Source organism: Dama dama, chromosome X (genome assembly GCF_033118175.1).
Source record: "Dama dama isolate Ldn47 chromosome X, ASM3311817v1, whole genome shotgun sequence".
Classification (NCBI taxonomy): Eukaryota; Metazoa; Chordata; class Mammalia; order Artiodactyla; family Cervidae; genus Dama; species Dama dama.
This window is the reverse complement of record NC_083714.1, coordinates 88,895,632-88,913,619: the sequence shown is the minus strand read 5'-3', so window position 1 is coordinate 88,913,619 and position 17,988 is coordinate 88,895,632. Positions and strand designations below refer to the sequence as shown.

Here is a 17,988-nt window from a genome sequence, read left to right as displayed (position 1 = left end):
TTCTCAATTCAGGCTTCTACAGCTTAAAACTTCTTTTTCTTGACATAACTTGATCATTTTTTAAAGTCTCAGTGCTTTAAATTACAATGCAATCTGAGATATTCCTACAGCAATAACAGAGATTATACTTGTTCACAAATGTAATTTGTTCACTTACCTTTATACTTCATAAAGCTTCCAAATACAGAATAAAGGTAAGTCAAGTAAAGAAAAGAGACTTCCATTAACCCTGACACCAGTAAATTGTCTCAATTTATAGTGTGCCTTTTATTTGTATTCTAGACACATTGAGTGGTTTTTCTGAGATACATATTGTACCTCATCTATGGTTAGAAGAAAATTGGGAGGAAATTAGTTTAACTTATATCTAATTTTTAAAAAAAATAATAGTAACTGAAAAAGCACAATGCTCCCAAGTATACAGCTTCTGCATTGAGCAGGAATCAAAATGTTATAACCCAAGTACCATCTAGACTCCTTGGGTGATGCCTTGAGAAGGTGGGGTGGCAGCCATTGATTCATTATTATAAGTCAGAGTCTAAAGCCTACAGCTACACATCCTGATCTGTGATAACATGCTTCTCACCAGGTGATGGAGTGGGTGGGAAGTAAAGGGGTAGACTTTCAGATAAAGGGATCAGCATACGCACAGTTCTCAGAGAACTTTGTATTACACCTCTTTTGAGAAAACTAGAACAGACATCTGTGCTTGGAAAACATAAAGTCCATCTCATATGACTAAAGAAAATGGCAAAAGTTCAAATGACATGTTTCATATTTTGGATGGTTCTGCCCCAAATTTTGTGTGTCACTAATTGTCGAAAAAATACCAGACCTGTCTTGGAGTGGTTATGTGTTCTTGTTTGTTTTTTTTTTAATTTTACATCAGCCAAAGAAAAGTGAGAGTTCAGGACTACCACGAAAGAACAGAGGTGCAACATACTGCCTATAGGATATTTTAAAGATAGAGGAGAACCCAGTTTCTATAGTTTAAAAAATTACCTCTTCTGTTTTGAGACTAGGGGATGAAAATAAACATATTCCAAAGATTTCTTTGTATGAACAGGTGACCCCTTCCCACAGTCTCTGTAATTAATTGAGAAATTAAAGTTGGTTGGCCTTTGAGATCTCTTATAAAAAAAAAGGCAGAAGGTCTTGGATATTTTGGAACAAGAGCCCACTATTCTGCCAAGACAGTGTGTTATTGTTATTGGAGTGTCTCTCAACAAAACAGTATTGAGTGGTGAGGACGTGATTTTGATTAGGTGGAATGACTCAGCTCTTCCCCTTAAAGAAGAGAGGACTGTCAGAGCCTTACTTACCTCATGATCTGGGATCTCAGAGGATAGTGTTTTCCCTAGGATGACCCCGGTCAAGTATGTCCAGCATCGAGCCGTGTTGGCAAGGTTATAGCCTCCTGTCTCCATCAAGAATTGTGAAGTTAGGAAAGAATAGTCACAAAACAGCAGGAGAGGGAAGGGGGGTAAGGAAGGAGAGAAAATGTTTTAATAAAAGGGCTAAAAAGATAATTCTAACTTGCAAAATTGTACCTATGCATCTTTAATGATATTTTTGAACCACTTAGTAGGCAGACTTAAGCGAACCAATCAGATCATGCAGTGTGGAACTGGGAAGTCCAAAGCCTACAAAGATCAAAAGACTCTCATCTCTGAATGAATATGCTCCAGAGGACTCCAAGCTCCTCAATTCCACCAAGAAACCTGGATCTTTTGAGATGACCTACTCAAAGTAAAGGTTTCTGTGATGAATTTTGTAACAATTCTATAAAATGATTGCTAGATGTGATTTGTATATTAAACCTATTGGCAGATACAGCCCTGGAAACCTCCAGGAAAGAGAAAAAGAAAATGCTGACAGAAATAGACTTCCTTCTTTTCATATCAGCATTCCTTTTCTCCACAAAACACAGGCATAGTGGCAGAGATCAAAGAGAATAAGATGAGGAAGGGAACTATTGATTGATGCTCTGACCCACCTCGTCAGGTCCTGTCACAGTCACCCAGCAGCCATATTATATTGGCTAATAATCAGCATATTTTTGTGCTGAATAGATGTGTTCTGCCATGCAAGGGCTAGAACATTGGCCTTTAGCTAAATTCCAAGAGTGTAAGGATAAAATGGAACAATTTCCTAACCTCAGAGGAGTCTGAGGGAAATAGAATCTGGTCTATTTTAGGTAGGGTGACCATATCATTTATCACCCACAATAGTACATTTTTAAGAGTAAAAAGGGACACTATTAATACTTTTACTGGAATAACATGTAAAAATTGAGATATGGCCACCCTTTTCTTAAGCCTTTCTATTCCGTGTAAGGTCAGGGATGCTGGGGCTTCTGCAATGTATCTTTTCGGCTTTATTGGAGTCCACTGAAGTTTGGGGATGTGGCCCTCTCTGCCAATTGTCTATGTGTTATTGGGGGTTGAGAATTTAAGTGAAATAATACCAGTATTCCTTTAAACACTGCCAACATGGAAAATCTGAATTTATCAGATCAGCTTATTGGGTATGATTATTTGATTTCAAAAGGAATCCCCATAGGTTTTAGGTAGCAAGTTCTCTCTGGCATACAATATAATTTGCAAGAATTCCCACTTATGCACTGGTATTTTCAGGAATACACATATTGCATAAGAAGGGTTATATATTCTAAAGCCAAGACTTGGGGCTGAGAAAGCAAAGAGGCTTTGAAAGTTCTAAAGTAAAGGCTGTAGCCTCAAACAAAAGTTGAATTCACACAGATGTATGTTGTGGAAAGAGCTTTTTTTCTTCCCTCTGGCCCTACCTGTATCATAATCACTGTCTTTAGTGCTGTCAAGGAAAGTAATATGTCCATAGTACTTATCAATTTTATCTTTTCCCTGAGTTGAAGTTAATACATTTCTTGCCAGCTTTTCAGAAGAGGTTGTCTCTTGTAAGCACCTTTAATTTCAATCCCTCTAGGGTTTGAAGCTGCCAAAGGACCATGCTTGGGTATTTATGTTAAATTCTCACTCATTTTCATAAGGCCTCCCCACAGTCTCCTTTAATTTGGTTTTTACAACAGGTTGACAAACAGCAAACTATTAGCACTTCCATAATACATACACTTTAAGCTCAATCTGCTTGACCATGTTATTTTAACACACTATTCATTTAACAAAATAAAGATTGTGCCAGATAGAAGATTCCAAGCAAAGCATCATCAAAGATAGTTCAGGTTGTGAAAGGTCCTTTTCACAAGTGTGTAAATGCTTCTATTGAATAGACCCAGCTTTCTGTTGGTTAAATACTATAAAATATAAGAATACTCTGAAGGCAAGAATGCACAAGAGATGCTTTAGATCTCTCAATTTTGCTTTATTGTAACAAATCCATGCTTTTTTAGTGGGGAAGAAGTTGTTCTTGAATTCAGCTTAGATATTCAATTAATTCATGTGTTTATTACTTGTATGTGAGTAGGGTTAGAATTTTAGTGGTATGTTTCCAAAAGATTAGAACTGGGAATCAAAGGTGATCCTGAGAGAAGATGGATCAAAGTCCACTGGGCTCAACATCCTCTTTTTTAAATAAGATTTGATGTCACCTTTATTCAAAGCACCTTTGCTTCAGGAATGGAAACTTAGACTTCAGAGTGTCAAGGACTCAATGCACACGCCAGGCTGAAGAGAAATGTGTCAAGAGTACTTCCTTATGCTGAACCATGAAGGTGGCAGAATTCATTGACTCAGGCTTGTGGACCACGGCAGCCTGGTATTATCCAATCTAACAAAGCCAAGTTTTCCTTAGTGTCAATGGACAAAACATGACAGAAGGTCAACAAATTCTCCTGGTGACCTTCCTTTGTACTTACCTCCTCCCAAGATGAGTGTTGCCAACTCCCACTGAAGGATGTACTTAAGACATTTGCCAATTCCCACTGGAGTCATGTTAAAGGAGCACATGGGATCCCCAGCTATTGTATCAGCTCCCAGCTGTAAGACCACTGCTTTGGGATTAAAGGCTATGTACACTTCCTTTAGTACACTGTGGAAAAGAAAAAGTAAATAAAATGTCAGAAAAAGATAAGTCTGTTTGGTCTAAGGTTGGTCGTGGGGGTAGTTGGAGGTATAGCTGAATCAGCAAATAGTGAAAGGAAAAAACCCAACTTGTCAACTCATCAAACTTTCCATCTAAAAGGGGTAAATCAGACTTTATGTAAAATATACCTCGATAAACCTGACATACTAAAAATTTTCCCCCCACTTTCATCCTCACCAAGGACCAAATTTACTTTTCTATTTTAGAACTCAAATTTCCTTTAAATATCCATCTTCATTTAATTCAACAGCCATAGGACATAGTGCACACCTTTACGTTATTTTCAATCTGTGAAAATAGGACAATATACTGAATGAATGATTATCTCTGATAACTTAAGATTTTAAAATACTTGGAGTTTATCACCTACTTATCAATGAGGGCTGGTGAGGAGAATTAAGCCATTTTTGAAAGCATAGATGTTATCAGCTTACTTTTTATTAGGCTAAAGGACTTCTGGGTTATGAAATACAACCCCCCCCTCCTCCAATTTGTATGTAACCAGGGTATTATAGGGAAGGAAACTGCAACAATTGAGCCAAAACTATAAATCTGAAAGCACTCCAAAGAACAAAGTGTAGTGGGTAATAGTGAACATAATTTTGGGTAGAATCATTCAATGCTACCAAATCAACCTAACAGCTTTTTTGTTTTTTTTTTTGACAGAAGCCTTAGAGATGAAAAGGAAGTTATCACTGTGACAGATGACCTTAGTCAGGCTTCTAGCATTATCGTTAATTGAATGTTGACAATGCCCAGAATGCATTCCTGGGAGTTATAAGGTCCCTGTTCTCAAGGGGCTTACAATCTAGCTCCTAGACAAATGCCAGTCCTCGAGGGCTTGAGTAACTCTTACAGAGACATACAAACAAGTGCAAATTAACATACTTCAGACTTGAGAAAATGCAGAGTCAAAAAGTGATAAAAATGTTGCAGTTAATGACCCCTTCATAATCAACATGTCAAATTATACCAGTGGAGTAAAAACAGAAAAATCCCAGATTCTTCTGAAACTGCAAAAAGAATGCAGGGATATGAAATGCTGTCCTCCAAAATTCATATGTAACCAGGGCATTGAAAACTGCTCAGCTACAGAGGCATTCTTTGACTCAAAAGACCAGTTTGTTTTGATTTCTCATCTATGTAGACAAATATTCAGTGATTGTGGAGATTATAAGAATATTATAAAATTTATGACATATGATCCTTAATACAGAAATACACGGGCCTATTCTCTCTTTCATGTGCTTATCTCCTGAGTGCAGAGGGAAGATAAGCCACCTGAATAGTTAGCCAACATTTGTTGAGCAGCTACACATACAGAGCACCCTATTAGCTGCTGCCAGGAGACACAGAGGAAGGCGTGATTTCTGTTTTAAAGGGGTTTATAGCTTGATGGGGAGGCAAGCAAGACTAATGTTTTTTTTTTCATTTTCATGCATTCCCTCATTTTGCACACATTTACTGAGTGCCCTCTGTGTATCTAGTATGTAACTGTACCAGATGCTGCAGGAAAAGAAAAAGATGAATATGACACAGTTCTTATCTTCATGTAGCTCAGAGCAGAGGGGAGGACTTGGACTATGTTAATAAATAATTAAAACACGATGAAAAAAGAAGTATCAGAGATGGCACAGAGGAGGAGGTAGTGTAACTCTTGTGAGGTCTTACAAGAGGAGAAGATGTACAATGAACCACCTATCAAAATGGCTAAAATGAAAAACAGTGAAAATATCTATTGCTGGTGAGGATGTGGAGAAACTCGATCACACATACCTTTTGGGTGGGAATGTAAAACAGTATAGCCACTGGAAAATAGTTTAGCAGTTCCGTCAAAACTAAAAATGGACTTGTGGACTTCCCTGGTGGTGCAGTGGATAAGAATCTGCCTGCCAATGCAGGGGACATGGGTTTGATCTCTGGTCCAGGAATGAGAAGATGTCACATGCTGCAGAGCAACTAAGTCTGCAAACTGCAACTATTGAGTCTGTGTGTCACAACTGCTGAAGCCCAAGTGCCCTAAAGCTGCACACTGCAACTACTGAGCCTGCAGTCTGCAACAAGAGAACCCGATGAGAAGCTCATGCACCATAGAGAAGAGTAGCCTCTGCTTACTGTAATTGAACAAAGCCTGCATGCAGCAATGAAGTGTAACAAAAGATAAAGAAAGCAATACAAACATAAAATGCCCTTGCCATACAATCTAAAAATTGCACTCTTGGGCATTTATTCTAGAGAAATTAAGACTTATTTTCATATAAGAATTTGTACCTGAATGTTCATAGCAGCTTTATTTTTAACTACCCAAACTAGAAACAACTCAAATGTACTTCAGCCAGTGAATGGTGAAACAAATTGTGGTATACTCACAGCACTGGAATATTGTTAATCAACAAAAAGAAATTCTTGACATGTACAAAAAACATGGATGGATCTCAAGGGAATGATGCTTGGTGAATAAGACCAATCTCAAAATCTGTATAGCATGATTCCACTTATTTATCATTGGTGAAACAACAATTAGAGAGATGAAGAGATTAGTGATTGCTAGGAGTTAGGAATGAATGTGACTATAAAAGGGTAGCATGAGAGCCTTGTGGTGATGGTACAGTCCTATACCTTGATTGTGCTAGTGGTTGTGGTTATGCAAAGCTACACGTGATAAAATCCCAGAGAGCTACACACACACACACACACACACACACACACACACACACGTGCATGTATAACTGGTTAAGACTGAATATGCTGTATAGATTGTACCAATGTCAACTTCTTGATTTTGATGTTATACTATAATTGTGCAAGATGGCAACATTGGAGGAGGCAGGAGGAAGAGTGCATGGGACTCGTCTATACATTTCATTACAACTTCCTATGAATCTATGATTATCTTGAAATAAGTAAAAAAAAAAAAAAGACTAGGAAATATTTACTGGCACATGGGGTGAAGGTAGGGGAAGGAAGCAGGGAGGGTTGTGAGGATTATGGGCAAGGGACTAGGCTTAGAGGAAGAATTGCACACACCAGAGCATGAAGGCTTGGAACAGGAAGTGGTGGAAGTGAGGCTGGTAAGGTAAACATGATTTAGGGCACAAAGGCCCAGATAGACCAGGCAGGCTAATGTTTGGATTTTTACTTAGAGGCTATGAAATGTCTCTAAATTGTACCAATATTTTTCTTAGATCAGTCTCCCAAGGCAATAGAAATAAAAGCAAAAATAAACAAATGGAACTGAGTCAAACTTATAAGCTTTTGCATAGCAAAGGAATCCATAAGCAAAACGAAGACAACCTACAGAATAGGAGAAAATATTTGCAATTTATGGACTGACAAGGGCTTAATTTTCAAAATACACAAATAGCTCATACAATTCAATAATGACAACAAAAAATCAACCCAATCAAAAAATAGGCAGAAGACCCAAATACACATTTTTCCAAAGACATACAGATAGCCAATAGGCATGTAAAAAGATGCTCAGCAAATATTGTAAAGTAATTAGCCTCCAACTAATAAAAATAAATGGGAAAAAAAAGATGCTCAGCATCACTAATTATAAGATAAACACAAATCAAAACTATCTCATGCTGGTCAGAATGGCCATCATTAAAAAGTCTACAAATTAAAAAAAAGTCTACAAATAACAAATGCTGGAGAGGGTGTGGAGAAAAGGGAACTCTCCTACTTTGTTGGTGGGAATGTAAACTGGTGCAGCCACTATGGAAAACAATATGAATATTCCTTAAAAAACTGAAAATAGAGCTACCTTATAATCTAGCAATACCACTTCTGGGCATATATCCAGAGAAAACCCTATTTCAAAAAAATAAATGCACCCCAATGTTAACAGTAGCACTATTTGCAGTAGTCAAGACATAGAAGCAACCTAAATGCCCACTGACAGATGAATGGATAAAGAAAATATGGTATACTGTGTTTGTATACACACACACACAAAGTGGAATACTACTTGCCCATAAAAAGAATGAAATCATGCCATTTGCAGCAACATGGATGGACCTAGAGATTATCATACTAAGTGAAGTAAGTCAGACAAAGACAAATACCATATAATATCAGTTATATGTGGAATCTAAAATATAACACAAATGAATTTAGTTACAAAATAGTCACAGACATAGAAAATAAACTTATGGTTACCAAAGGGGGAAATGGGTGAGGGAAGGATAAATTAGGAGTTTGGGATTAGCAGACACACACAAACAAGTATATAACTGAATCACTTTGCTATACATCAGAAAGTAACTCAACATTGTAAATCACTATACTTCAATAAAAAAAAAATTCATTAAAAGGTATGAAATGTCTCAAACATTGTGTGTGCACATGCACACATGTGCCATATGCACAAGGCATGATTAAATTTACATTTTTAAAAGATCCTCTGATTATAGCGCAGGATAAAGTGAAGTTTATCAGGAGGTTTTTGCCACCATCCAAGTCAGTGGCAGGAAGGCTCAGAGGGAAGAGTTGGATTTGGGAGATAGTCTTATGGTAGAATCAATCAGGCAATACACACTGACACACAAGAAAAGCATATGAGTGTTGGTACCAGTCCTGAGTGTTTGGTACTAGGGGAGAGGAAAGGATAAAGGAAGGCAGGTGTTACTGGGAGAGTTGTTTTAATAGCAGCCAGGAAGGGAAAATGAGAATTCTTTTTTAAATGAGTGCTCAGGGCTTTAGATGGGTAGAGAAAAAGGTAATTAGAAGCTTTGAAAAAGGTGGGGTATTTTGTACACAGTGTAAATGTCAAAGCACTAGAAATGAGGACAGCTCACCTCATGTGAGAGGACTACATGGTGGACACTCAAATTGAAAACTGGAAGTTTTCCTTTGGTTTAATGCTCTAATGGGAAACACTGAGGAAGTCTGAGACCAGTACTGATGCTATTCAAAACTAATGCTTATTAGGAACTTTGATTTTTGCTGTTGCCTGCAAGGCCAAAGAGAGGAAGACTGGAGGTAAAGATGTTGGTAAAAAGGGTCTTAAAGCATTCTGGGCACAAGAGCAACAGGAAGCATAGTGAGGTAAATTTGGAAAAAATTGAAAGGGTTAGGTGACAGATTGGTTGTGGTGGGGGTCAAAGGAGAAAACACATGGCCCATTCTTCCAGAATTCACAGGGAACACAAGGACAGAAATTGGGTATATTCCTTATTTTTAACTTCCAAATTGAGTTTTCCTCCCTCTCATCAGTCTCTCCTCTTTTAAGGTCAATGTCATTTGCTTATACTAAGCAAATACTATCAAAGTTCTTATCTACAGACCTATAATGTATTCTTTTCAACTTCCTTGAGGATTTTGGTATCTGGTTCACAATTTTTCTGTCTTTTCATTTCCTTGCTATCATTCTCTGCAGTTCAATATTCATTCACTCATTCAAATCTTGATTCAAGTACCTATTCTTCCCTATTCTGGGCACTAGAAATATAGAAACAAGCAAGACCCTAAGAGTTCCTGGTCCAGTAAGGGAGGAAGACAGGAAAACAAATAACTATGATAAGTGCTACCTTAGTCATTCATTCATTCATTCAAGAAATGTTAATAGAATGCTTATTTGCCACGCACTAGGTTGGGCAATGAGTTTACTGCATTGAACAAGAGAGATATGCTGCTTCCCCCTGTGACCCTCCTAGTTCGCTGACATTACAGTTTCTTCACCTTTTGAATAATAGTGATGTCCTTCTGCACTCTGTTTGACTTTTCCCTGGGCATAGTCATGCTTTGGAACATGATAAGGAAGCACTTGGAATTGCTTCACGTCTAAGACTCTGAACTACCTTTTCTGTGTACAATTTGCTATCCTTCCATGTTTCCTCCATTGAACTTACTCTTTATTCTTATTATAACTCCTGTGTCCTAGTCTTTCTTCTATTTTCAACATCCATCAGCCCACCTTTTGTCCTCACTCGTGCTTTACTAATTGTTTTGGAGAATATTATCTGTCATTTTAAACATACTTAATTCCCTAACATGTTTGTCATTTTAGCCTTATTAATCTTTAGCCTTTGGATAAATCACACTGTCAGAATTTTCAGCTCTGTTCTGCTGGAGAAAGCTGAGATTTTATCTTCTACAGCTGATGTTACAACTCCAACTTAACAAATTCCATAAACATTTATTGAGTGATTAACATGTGCCACTCCCTCTGTGCAGCTTGGCAACCATTTGCTTCACCTCCAATTGGTAAACAACTACATTTCTTGCAGCATCTAGTCTAATTTTTAAAAAATACAATTATACTGAAAGTAAATTCTTCATGCTAAAAAAATCAAACATAAAAGTCTATCAAATAAAAGGGGAAAAAAATCTCCTTTTCCCCATCTTTACTCCCTCTCCAAAGGTAATTCCTGATTCATTACACATAGTTTCAATCAGCTCAGTCAAGGATCAGAAAAAGTTTGATATATATCTTTCCAGATCAAACTTTTTTCTGCTTCATGCTTGAGTGAGCTAGTCAAAGCTATGTCTAATAAATGCCTTCTTCTACCTCTTTTCTTTACCTGAAAATGTCTTCCCTCATATTCCTTCTCTTCCTTGAGGCTAATTTCACAAGTTGAGCACTAGATCCTATTTCCAGTTGCTCTAAGAGCCATGTATCACCAATGAGATCTTTCACATCTTTAGTCTCTGCCTTCCTACTGATTCAGTTCCTTTAGGTTACAAGTTGTCCATCTCTTCATCCTGTTTTCTTCATCGCAAAATTTGTCTACTTATTGGCTACCTATACATACTTCTTGCAATCCCGTTTTTTATCTCACTGCTCTCCTGAAATTGCTCTCCTGAAGGGAGAGACTAGACCTCTGTGTCATGATATCCAAAAGTCTTTTCTCTGTAATCTTTATCAACTTTTCAGGACCAACTGATAGTGCATACTGCTCAAAGATCTGCAGCTGGTCATCATCAATAGCTGTAGCTCCACTAAAGACTTAAACATTTTTTTTTCTTAAACCTTTATTGATATTCACATACCATACAATTCCCTCATTTAAAGGGCACAACTCAACAGCTTTTAGTATACTCACAGAGTTGTGCAACCATCACCATAATGAATTTTAGAACTTTTTTTATTGATTGCAGCACAAGGCTTGTGGGATCTTAATTCCCCAACTAGGGATTGAACTTGGGCCCTTGGCAGTGAGTGTGCAGAGTCCTAACCAACAGACTGCCAGGGAATTCCCTGGAACATTTTTATCATCCCCCAAAAAAACCATGTACCCAACAGCAGTTACCACGCACTCCCACCACTCTTCAACCCCCTGCCCTTGGCAACCATGAGCCTACTTTCTGTCTCTAAGGATTTGTCTAATTTTGACCTTTCATATGAATGGTATTATATAATATGTGGTCTTTTGTGACTGGCTTCTTTCATTTCATTTAGCATACTATTTTCAAGATTCATCCATGTATTAGTACCTCATTCCTTTTTATGGTCAAATCATACTCCATTATTTGTGCTGCTGCTGCTGCTGCTAAGTCACTTCAGTCGTGTCTGACTCTGTGTGACCCCATAGATGGCAGCCCACCAGGCTCCTCCGTCCCTGGGATTCTCCAGGCAAGAATACTGGAGTGGGTTGCCATTTCCTTCTCCAAATTATTATTTGTATATACCACATTTTCTTTATTCACCATTTATCTGTTGATGGACATTTGGGTTACTTCTATACTTTTTGGCTAATACGAGAAATGTTGCTGTGGACACGTTTTCATTTCTCTGAAATACCTAGGAGTAGAATTGCTGGGTAACTCTATATTTAAGCTTTTGAGGGAACTGCCAGACTGTTTCCCACAGGGACTGCACCATTTTACATTCTCCCCGGCAATGTATAACAGATGAGGGTTCCAATTCTTTCACATCTTCACCAACACTTGTTATTTTCTGTCCTTGTTTTGTTTTTTAAACAATTGATTGTTTATCCATCAATCCTAGTGGGTATAAAGTGGTATCTCATTGTGGTTTTGATTTGCATTTCATTGATGACTAATGATGCTGAGTATCTTTTCACATGCTTTTTGGTCATTTGTATATCTTCTTTAGAGCAACATCTATGTAATTCCTTTGCCCATTTTAAAATTGAGTCATTTTTCTTTTTAATACTGATTTGTAAGTGTTGATATATTATAAATACAAGTCCCTTGTATTGCAAAAATTCGGTGAGAGACAAAGTGATAGGTAAGATGTGGATTTGTTAGGATTCAGAGAGAAGCACCCATTCTACAGGGTACTGCAAGGAATGCAGCCTGGCTAGGTTTTGCAAGCAGGGTGAATTCATATGCTAAAGAGTGGGAAGATCATCCCGGCCATTGGGGAACCACCCACTCCTCTGTCTTTTGACAGTGCCCCTGGTGGCTCAGAGGTTAAAGCGTCTGCCTGCAACGCGGGAGACCTGGGTTTGATCCCTGGGTCAGGAAGATCCCCTGGAGAAGGAAATGGTAACCCACTCCAGTATTCTTGCCTAGAGAATCCCATGGACGGAGGAGCCTGGTGGGCTACAGTCCACGGGGTCACAAAGAGTCGGACACAACTGAGCGACTTAACTTTAACTTTAGCACTGTTCTGGGCCTCCCTGGTGGCTCAGAGATTAAAGCGTCTGCCTGCAATGTGGGAGACCTGGGTTCAATCCCTGGGTAGGGAAGATCCCCTGGAGAAGGAAATAGCAACCCACTCCAGTATTCTTGCCTGGAGAATTCCATGGACAGAGGAGCCTGGTCGGCTACAGTCCACGGGGTCGCAAAGAGTCGGACATGACTGAGCAACTTCACTTTCACTATCAGAAACATGACTTGCAAAATTTTCTCCCATTCTATGGGTTGTCTATTACTTTCTTGATAGTGTTCTTTGAGGCACAAGCTTTAAATTTTGATGAAATCCAATTTATGTATATTTATTCTGTTGCTTGTGCTTTTGGTATCATGTCTAAGAGAGCATTATCTAATTCAAGGTCATTAACATCTACATCCGTGTTTTCTCCCCAAGTGTTTTATAGTTTAAGCTCTTACATTTAGACTTCTCAGGCTACGTGGGCTTAATTTTTGTATATGGTGTGAGGTATGGATCCAAATTCACTGTTTTTGCATGTGATTCAGTTGTCCCTGCACCATTTGCTGAAAAGACTATTCTTTCCCCATTGTCTTGGCACTCTTTGAGTAAAATCAATTTACTGTACATATTTCTGAACTCTGAACTCTATTCCACTTCTCTGTATGTCTAGCCTCATTGCCAGCACCACACTGCTTTGATTATAGTAGCTTTGCAGTAAGTTATAAAGTTGGGAAGGGCTCCAACATTGTTCTTCCTTTTCAAGATATTTTTGGTTACTCCAGGTTGAATTTCATATAAATTTAGGATCAGGTTGTCAATTTTTATAAAGTCATCTGTGATTTACAGCTCCATTTTCACCATTCTGAACCTATCATTCTATTTCTTCTATTCCTTGTCTCTGCAAACAACACTTCATCCTTCCAGTAATTCATGTTCAAAACTCCTAGGCTCTTTGTGATTCCTCTCTTTCCTTGCTCCTCTTCAGTTACCAAACTTGCACCAATATCTCTCCTATAGCCTCCTTTCCACTCTCAAGGCAGTACTCTAACACTTATGACCTCCTTGTGGATTACACCAATAGCTTCCTAATTAATTTCTCTGCCTCAAGTCTCTTCCCTCTCTAATCCATCACACACATTCACATACACACACACACACACACACACACACACAGACATCAGATGAATTTTCCTTAGGGAAGGTTTTGATCAAGTTACTTCCTTACTCATACACATTCAATATTTATCCACTGTTTTTGGGTGCATGCACACTAAGTTGCTTCAGTCATGTACAACTCTGCCACCCTATGGATTATAGTCCGCTAGGCTCCTCTGTCCATGGGATTCTCCAGGCAAGAATACTGGAGTGGGTTGCCATGCTCTCCTCCAGGGGATCTTCTGGACCCAGGGATCGAACTCACATCTCTTACATCTCCTGCATTAGCAGTCAGGTTCTTTTCACTAGCACCACCTGGGAAGTCCTTCCATTGTCTTTAGATGATGCCTAAAATTCTTAGCCTATGATTCAAAGTCCTTCATGATATGATTCCAGCCTACCTGTTGAATCTTATTTTCCAATAACTCCTTAACCCATATTATTCTGTAGGCAAACTGAACAGTCCATGGTTCACCCCCCTCACCTTGCACTTTCTTTTTGTCATTCACTTCCTTGTGCCTGAAAGTCATTTTTCTACATGTCTATAGTGTATCTGTTCTTTAAAGGCTCATTCAAATTCCATCTCCTTCATGAATAAAAAATGATAATAATAGCAGCTAACACTTACCAAGTACTTTATTAAAAACTGAGCACTATTCTATGTATTTTATGTGTATTAGCTCATTTGACTCTCAAAACAATTTATAAAAGCCATTATCATTAATCCTATTCTATAGATGGGGAAACAGCAGCATAGAAAGGTTAAGAAATCTGTAGAAGATCTATAGCTATTAAATATCAGAGCTGGCTTTTGAACCCAGGCCTCCTGGCACAAGTCCATGTTCTAAATCACTACCATATACTAGCTTCCACATTTTACTGTGCTTCATGTGCTTGTGCCAGCCACTTCACATGCTATCTTGTATAATAGCAGTAGCAGGCATTGCATTATTATTTTTTTAGTGTTAGCCTTCCTGAGCAAGCTCTAATTATACTATACCCTCATTCTAAAACCTTTGGCAATTCCCCAAATGCTTACAAGAACATGGTACAAATTTTCATTGCTAAGAATTCCAGCTCCTGCACAAAGTGGTTCCCACCCACTTTTCCAATCTTCTTTGCAAATTGTCCCTCTCATGCACTTCACAGTCCAGAAAACTAGACTATTGCTGTTCTGTGGACAGAGCTCAGCCTTTTCTGACTTTGATCTGGTTGTACCCTCTGCATAGAGCTCTTTCCTGCAATCTTGCACATTTAAACTTGACTCAGATTTCATAGACACATACACATTTACACACTTTGTAAAGATACAGTGATTAGCTACCCTTTAGAAAACAGATCAAATGTTATCTCTTCAATTAAGCCCTTTTCTGAAGTATTTTCTCCCGTTGAGTACCCATCACAGTTTATCTCTTATGGTTCTTATAACTTTCCACATTTCATTTTATTAGAACGTGTATGAACATGAATACACATGTGTATCTCTCTGTGTATCTATAATTTTCAAATTTCCACCAGCTTCTCTGAGGGTAAACTCAGTACTTTGTATATATAGGAGGCATTCAATAAATAGTTATTAAATGAATAAATGAATGAAATATCCCAGATTGCTTTTGGGAAAGTTTCCCTAACCACTGTAACAATACCATTTACTACACTGCAAATCATTAATTTTAGGTTTTTTGAAAGTATAAAATCACTTACCCAGAAAGGAGGGAGAAGACAGGCATCTCATTATACTACATTAGTTACTTCCCCATAAACACATAAGATATTCATTTAAAATGCAATTATCTTGATGAGAAACCTGATTCCTCAGTATTGAGCAGTCTGCTTTTCAGACAAAGCTGTGCAAATGAGGAAGAGAAGTTGTGGCAGCTGTTTCTACACGCATTGGTCTGGGGAAGGTGGTTGGTGCTAGAGGTTGAAAAAAGCCAGGGGTGATGGCATTAATGATGCTTTTAGATAAGAGGAAAAGCCCAAGAACCAAATTGTAGCATTATCCCCTTTTCTTTTACTCCATCATGGTAGATCATAGCTTCTATGGAGTGCCTTTGGGATCATTCACTGGTGCCACTTTACCTCTAATACCAGGGGTGGAACCTGGTTTTGCTTTATTTGTTTTTAAATACTTAAAATTCTAAAACATTTCTCTCAGAACGATGGGATGCCAGAGAGATGGTGTGACAGCTACTCTTAATCAATGCTGGTGATAGATTTAGTAACCCAAACTTGGCCCTCTATAGCCAGACCTCTAATGGGTGCACCTTCCCAGTAGATTCATCTCCTGACTTTCTTGCTTGCAAACCAGCCTAGACCAGCCTTATCATCTTTATATATTCCAATAAGCATCTTCAGCACCCTCTAGAGACTTCCTCAACAGAAATTAAAAAAATGAGGAATTCAAAGTTGAAAAACCAAGAACAGGAAGTAGAGGGAAAGAAGAGAAAAATATTTGCTATTAACATGGTGAGCTTCCGAAGTCAAGCTGAGAAAAGTTATTGCCAACAGCAAAACATGGTGTTAGAGAAGACTCTTGAGAGTCCCTTGGACTGAAAGGAGATCAAACCAGTCAATCCTAAAGGAAATCAACCCTGAATATTCATTGGAAGGACTGATGCTGAAGATGAAGCGCCAATACTTTGGCTACCTGATGTGAAGAACTGACTCATTGGAAGTGTTAGGTAGTTAGAATAGAGAAAAGGAGTCCAAAATGGCGGTGGCTAAAAGACAAGGAAGAGAAAAACCTGCGAAAATAGAACAAAGGAAGGTCCAAGGACTGGAGTGAGGACCTCAGGTAGAACAAACAGCACTCCTGGCTGGCCCAATTTACATAGGGCAGGCCCAGGGGGAGGAAAAAACATAAAAAGAGGAGCTAAAGCTAGCTCACTCTCTCCCGCGCACTGGGGCGCTCTTCTCTTCGCATCTTTGGGTTGGCATGCCCTCACGCCTCGAATATGGATTTTCCTGCTATTATCTAAATAAAATAGAGCTGTAACACTGAGCTGTAACACTGATTTTTCTAAGAGCTATAACACGGTCCGTTCGAGACCTCAGAGCTATAACACTGTCTGTCCAAGACCCGAGAGCTGTGACACGCCGACGGGGGCTTTAATGTCCGTCACTCCAAATCTTTGTTGTGATGAGACAAAAACCGAGGAGCATACACTCGCCTGACAGAAAAAACCCTGATGCTGGGAAAGACAGAAGGCAGGAGGAGAAGGGGATCACAGAAGATAAGATGGTTTGATGGTATCACCGACAATGGACATGAGTTTGAGCAAGCTCTGGGAGATGGTGAAGGACAGGGAAGCCTGGCGTGCTGCAGTCCATGGGGTGGCAAAGAGTTGGACATGACTGAGTGAGTGAACAACAACAGCAACACCCTTTGTCTGATAAACATTTTAAACCTATTGCATTGGATGGGATTCAGAGGGGGGATTGCATTAAAGAATCACTGTTGCTGCTACTGCTAAGTCACTTCAGTCGTGTCCGACTCTGTGTGATCCCATAGACAGCAGCCCACCAGGCTCTGCCGTCCCCGGGATTCTCCAGACAAGAACACTGGAGTGGGTTGCCATTTTCTTCTCCAATGTGTGAAAGTGAAAAGTGAAAGTGAAGTCGCTCAGTCGTGTCTGACTCTTAGCGACCCCGTGGACCGCAGCCTACCAGGCCCCTCCATCCATGGGATTTTCCAGGCAAGAGTACTGGAGTGGGGTGCCATTGCCTACTCAGTCCCAAATGGAAGCTAGTCAACTTTTCACAGGTATTGTTTCCTTTAAATTCCCTCAATCCTCTCTCAACAAAAACTCAACCTGTGGGGGTTGGGGGGTGGGTGAAGCAGCATATGGTAAATGCCTTGGTGATTCCTGAATATCTTTTACAAATTGTTCAAGGATGCAGGGAACTGGGGTGGGGGGCTCCCTGTGGTGAGGATGATAAGTCACTTTGTTCGGGGACATAGGTGCCTCTTGGAAGACATTTAGTTTCTTATAAGTCTCTCTGCTTTTAGCATCAGACAAACTGCTTTTAGCATCAGACAAACTGTACTGATTCTATTAACACACAGCATATAACAAAGGGAACACCCAAAGCTACAAAATAAAAACAAACAAGCCAACCTCAGACCTCTAAACCCTTGACCTTCCCAAACACACAACCCTCACATTGCTTTTGCTTTTTTAATT

The 17,988-nt window shown here is 39.0% G+C and overlaps 1 protein-coding gene across 5 annotated transcripts in view; it reads right to left on the bottom strand.

The window, feature by feature from the left end:
• The window catches only part of HDAC8 (histone deacetylase 8), a 256,182-nt gene that overhangs the window by 144,970 nt on the left and 93,224 nt on the right, over positions 1-17,988 (bottom strand). For all 5 annotated transcript variants that reach the window (XM_061137354.1, XM_061137357.1, XM_061137356.1 and 2 more), the window contains exons 8-9: positions 3,854-4,026; positions 1,323-1,417 (exon numbers count right to left, since the gene is read on the bottom strand). In XM_061137354.1, the coding sequence (XP_060993337.1) occupies positions 1,323-1,417; positions 3,854-4,026 (268 nt within the window). The remainder of the gene's footprint in view (positions 1-1,322; positions 1,418-3,853; positions 4,027-17,988) is intronic.